This window comes from Mercenaria mercenaria, chromosome 10 (assembly GCF_021730395.1).
Source record: "Mercenaria mercenaria strain notata chromosome 10, MADL_Memer_1, whole genome shotgun sequence".
Taxonomy (NCBI): Eukaryota; Metazoa; Mollusca; class Bivalvia; order Venerida; family Veneridae; genus Mercenaria; species Mercenaria mercenaria.
In genome coordinates this window covers 43,380,332-43,385,885 of record NC_069370.1, presented here as the reverse complement: position 1 = coordinate 43,385,885, position 5,554 = coordinate 43,380,332, and the positions used below count along the sequence as shown (strand labels likewise).

The following is a 5,554-nucleotide window of genomic DNA, read 5'->3' as shown; positions in this document are numbered from 1 at the left end:
GAATGGATCAATGAATCAGAACGCGCATCCATCTGAGAATGTAGTCACGAGCGTTTGAGAAATACAGACACTAACGTTTTGAGAAATACAGACACTAGCATAGAATCAGCTTTTCAGTTGCTGGCAAATACGTTACAAGAAGGATTCAACTTACCAAAGCCGGAGCTCCTGAGATTCAGCGGTTCAACATTGGAATACTGCAAATTTGTGAGTAACTTTGAAACAAACATTGACTGTAAAGTTCGTGACGACAGGTTACGACTTAGTTACTTGATACAATACTGCGACGGAGAGGCAAAGAGTGCAATAGAAGACTGTGTATTACTGAGTCCAAGTGAAGGTTATAAACGAGCAAGAGACATTTTGTACTCACGGTACGGTAGGCCACATAACATTGCTAGAACTTATGTAGATAAAATTGTTAATGGTCATTCCTTAAAGGCGTCTGACACTAATGGTCTTTCAGATTTAGCACTTGAGATGAGAAAATGTGAAATTACTTTGTCTTAGTTAGGATTTAAGTCAGACATAGATAACACAGACAACTTACGTCGCATTGTTAGACGTTTGCCGATGCACGTCCGCGGTAAATGGGTAGATATTGCACACTCAATAACTGAGTCTGGTAGGGAACCGGGCTTTTCAGATCTAGTGAAATTTGTAGAAGAAAAGGCTCGAATCGCCACTTCCCTATATGGCCTTGACCTTGCAAATGAGAAGAGTCATGGTAAGATTGTTGAAGATCGAACCTTTAAGTCAAAGCCAAGTCCTGCACCTCGTAGAAATAATGCTGTCAGTTTTGCTACGAATAGTGCAGTAAACAATCCAATGTATAAGCTGTCACGTAAGTGCTATTGTTGTTCAGGTAATTGTAAAGATTTAGCTTCATGTACAAAATTTACAGCCATGAATTTAAATGACAGGGAACAGTTTGTAAAAAAGAACAGACTTTGTTTCAATTGTTTAAAGGGCAAACATTTTTCTAACGTTTGTAGAAAACCTACTGGGTGCAATGTAACAGAATGCAAATCTAGACACCACTTTCTTTTACATAAGTGGGTAGATAGTAAATCTGATCACACAGATCAACCATTTGTCGTAAATTGCGCAACTAAAAGCGGATCTTATGTGAAGAACTGTTTAGGTATAATACCTGTACTTATTAGAGGTAAAAGTGGGACGTACTGCAAGACTTATGCTCTGCTTGACGAGGGAGCTGACCAAACATTATGTGATGAACGCTTGTTGAAAACGCTGAACCTACCGTCCAAACCTGTGACGTTCAAGATGTCTACAGCAAGCTCTTCCGGTATTATTGTTGAAGGACAGGAAGTTGAGCTGCACGTGCAACCGGCGTCAGGTGGTAACGACGTTACGTTGAGAAAAGTTTGGTCAGTAAAATCTCTTCCAGTATCAACTAGATCTGCTGTGAGAAACGCTGACATCCGAGATCTACCATATTTATCTAAGATAGAAATCCCTGAAATCGACTCTAGCTCTGTGATGCTTCTTATTGGAACAGATGCACCACAGGCACATATACCCTTAGAAGTGCGTTCAGGCCGCCATGATCAACCCTACGCCATTAAAACTCAACTAGGCTGGGCAGTGCGTGGACCTGTTACAGACACTACAACACAGAAATCAGCTAATGTAAATTTTCATCAGTCAGCTGATGTATTGTTACAACAACAACTTGAGAAAATGTGGACTACGGACTTTGATGACAAAGTGAAAGTAGAAAGAAATTCAATGTCTCTAGAAGACAAGAAAGCTTTAAACAATATGAACTCTTCGTTGAGATATGAAAATGGACATTACAAACTGAAATTACCATGGCGTGACGAGAAAGCAGTAATGCCTAACAACTTGACTCTTGCGCATGCGCGACTCGAACATTTGAAGAGGAAGTTAGCACGAGATCAAGAGCTGCATAAAATGTACACAGCATCAGTAACTGACTATATCCAGAAAGGACATGCACAGGAAGTAACACACATTGAATCTGATAGTAACCGCGTGTGGTACTTACCCCATCATCCTGTGACGAATCCTAATAAGCCCGGAAAAGTGAGAGTTGTATTTGACTGTGCCGCCAAATACAAAGGAATTTCCCTAAATAGTCAACTTCTACAAGGACCCGACTTTATGAACAGCTTGGTTGGCGTTTTAATCAGATTTCGTCAAGAGCCCGTTGCTATAGCAGCCGACATCGAGGCTATGTTTCATCAGGTCCGTGTCGAAGATTTAGATTGTGATGCCCTACGGTTTCTATGGTGGCCTGAAGGGGACATGACTCAACAACCTAGATGCTATAAGATGCTGGTTCACCTATTTGGCGCGACCTCATCCCCAAGTTGCACAGCATATGCATTAATACGAACAGCGACGGATAACGCACATATGTATAAACCAGAGGTAATCAACACCGTTAAAAGGAACTTTTACGTTGACGACTGCTTAAAATCAGTTTCTTCTGATGAGAAAGCAATCGAGTTAGCCGCAGACTTACAGTCATTGTTAAGGAGAGGAGGATTTCGTCTGACGAAATGGCTCAGCAATAAGAGAGATGTCGTTGAATCTATCCCAGAGTCAGAACGAGCGCCATCTATAATGAATCTTAGCAAGAGCGACAGTTTGCCAGTAGATCGTGCCCTCGGTGTTCAGTGGAATGTAGAGAAAGATGAACTCAAATTTAAAGTGAAAGTAAGTGAAAAGCCAATAACAAGACGCGGCATCCTTTCCATCGTCAGTTCCATATTTGATCCCCTTGGACTGGTAGCACCAGTAACTCTACGTGCAAAGGCTATAGTACAAAACCTATGTAGACAGAAGCTTTCATGGGACGATCCTATCCCTGAAAAAGATACGTACGAGTGGAAACAATGGTTAGATACTCTTCCATATTTAGAAGCTGTCTCTGTGAGAAGATGTTTTAAACCACAGGACTTTGGAACATTAAAGAATGCCCAGCTACATGTATTCTGCGACGGTTCTCAACTTGGCTACGGCGCATGCGTGTACTTGAGATTAAAAGATGAAAAGAACCTGATTTCATGCTCTCTGGTTGCTGGAAAATCACGACTAGCACCAATAAAACAGACATCTATTCCAAGACTTGAACTTTCAGGAGCAGTTGTCGCTTCCCGGCTTTATACGCTAGTAGCAGAAGAACTAGAAATAAACATTGACAGTGTGACATTCTGGACAGATTCTATGATTGTCCTTGGATATATTAAAAACGAAACCCGGAGATTCAAAACCTTTGTTGGAAATAGGGTAAGTGAAATTCATGATGTGACGTCACGAGACCAATGGAGACACGTAGATACGGCTTCCACTCCAGCAGACGTCGCTTCTAGAGGAATGCATGCCAGTGATTTTAAGACAATGAAATTTTGGATGCATGGACCTGAATTCCTTCAAAAAGATGAAAGCCATTGGCCAAGCCACCTAACTAAACCTGAATTAGACGACGACGACACTGAGCTGAAAAAAGAGGTTGTCGTCAACACAACTAGTGCAGTTGAAACCATTCAAAGTATAATAGATAGATACTCCAGTTGGACGAAGCTGAGAAGGGCCGTTGCTTGGTTACTAAGATATAAGGCATACTGCAGACGTAAACACTTAAACCACACCTTGGGACTGAGTGAAGGTGACTTAAGCACCAATGAACTCAACATGGCGGAACATACCATATTAGCGTTGGTTCAACGTACGTCGTTTACTGATGAGAGAATATATCTACAAAATGGGAATTCTGTAAGAAAAGACAGTTGTTTAGCATCTTTGAAACCGATTATACACCATGACCTGATCAGAGTACAAGGACGCTTACAATGCGAATATCCAAGCAAATATCCAGTCGTACTACCTAGCAAACACCATTTAACAAAACTAATAATAAAACATATCCACGAACATAATGGTCACGTTGGAAAAGAGCATGTACTTTCTATGTCACGTGAGAAATATTGGATTCTACACGGACCTAGCGCAGTGAAGAGTATTTTGAGAGGTTGCATCCCATGCAGACGACAACATAAACCGTTAATGACCCAACAGATGGCGCCCTTGCTAGACGAGCAGACGACACCGGATATGCCACCATTTTCCCATATTGGAATCGATTATTTCGGACCATTTATTGTGAAGACAGCTCGTGCACGAGAAAAGCGTTATGGTTGTATTTTCACGTGCCTAACGTCGCGTGCGGTACATTTTGAAATTGCTCACAGTCTATCTACTGATTCCATTATATCTGCCTTTCAACGGTTTCAAAGTCGACGTGGACGCCCACGGAAAGTCTTCAGTGATAATGGAACCAATCTTGTTGGAGGTGAAACTGAACTCCGAAAATCATTGCAGCTATGGAACCAGTCCAAACTCAGTGGATTTTTTGCTCAGAACGACATTGAATGGCATTTCAACCCTCCGAACGCAAGCCATATGGGAGGAGCATGGGAACGTTTAATTCGTTCTGCTAGAGTTATATTGAAATCTCTCGTCCGAGAACAACTACTTAACGACGAGCAGCTGCTTACATTAATGGCTGAAACAGAGAAAATACTAAATGACAGACCTTTGACACCCGTTAGCAGTGATCCCAGAGACCCACCAGCATTAACGCCGAGTATACTACTGCTAACGAAATCAAACCAGTGCTTACCTGTTGGTATCTTTAAGAAGCAAGATATATACGCAAAACGGTGGTGGAGAGAAGTGCAGTATCTCGCAAATGTATTTTGGAAACGATGGTTGAGAGAATACTTGCCACTACTTCAGAAACGTCAGAAATGGCAACGTAAAACTGTAAACCTGAAGAAAGATGATGTAGTTCTTGTTGCCGTTGACAATGTTCCCAGAGGACAGTGGCCACTAGCCCGAGTGGTTGACGTGAATCTTGGTAGAGATGGCCTAGTTAGAAGCTGTGTGATCAGAACTAAATCAGGTCAATTAATTAGGCCAGTTACTAAACTGTGTCTTCTTGAGGCTTCAATGTAAATTTGATCCTAACATTTTTCGAAGCTAAATAATAATTATAACAAACAAGTAAGAGCCAAGTTTTGTTGTACAAATTGTTATAAATGCGCTAATTAGGAGTTGTCTTTATGAAACCGATAATTGTTTTTGTTCAGATTTCGTGCACCTTAAATCGATTAACTAATTACGTGAAATATGTCATCAACTTAAGAATTATTGATTATTGATAAAGCATGGATGTGAAATTTTTTGAAAAGTTTATTTGTTATGAAATGTATGTAATTTCATAGTGGGGACTGTTAGAAACATAAATGTAGTTTCTAATATTTGTTGTATCTGACGCTATTTATTTGACGTCTGTTTGGCGTCTTCAGCCACGTGATAATTTGCGGCGTTCATTGACGTCAACGTCATAGTTGTTTATACTTCCGCCCAGACTTTGAAACGTTAACTGAACTGGACGTTAACTGTGGACATAAATTATTCTGATGAGACTTGATGAGTAAGAGACCAAATTCGGTAACTAATTACTGTTAATTTATTCAAAGCGTAATTACTGAACTCGAAG

The 5,554-nt window shown here is 40.7% G+C and overlaps 1 protein-coding gene across 1 annotated transcript; it reads left to right on the top strand.

The window, feature by feature from the left end:
• The first annotated feature begins 573 nt into the window (after positions 1–573).
• LOC123527405 (uncharacterized) lies at positions 574–5,007 on the top strand. The gene has a single exon (XM_053516893.1). It carries the CDS (start codon positions 574–576, stop codon positions 5,005–5,007), a length of 4,434 nt encoding a protein of 1,477 aa, XP_053372868.1.
• The last annotated feature ends 547 nt before the right edge of the window (positions 5,008–5,554 follow it).

What these genes read in the sequence shown, in the direction of transcription:
- LOC123527405 (XM_053516893.1), top strand. Translation starts at nt 574, where the DNA reads ATGCACGTCCGCGGTAAATGGGTAGATATTGCACACTCAATAACTGAG.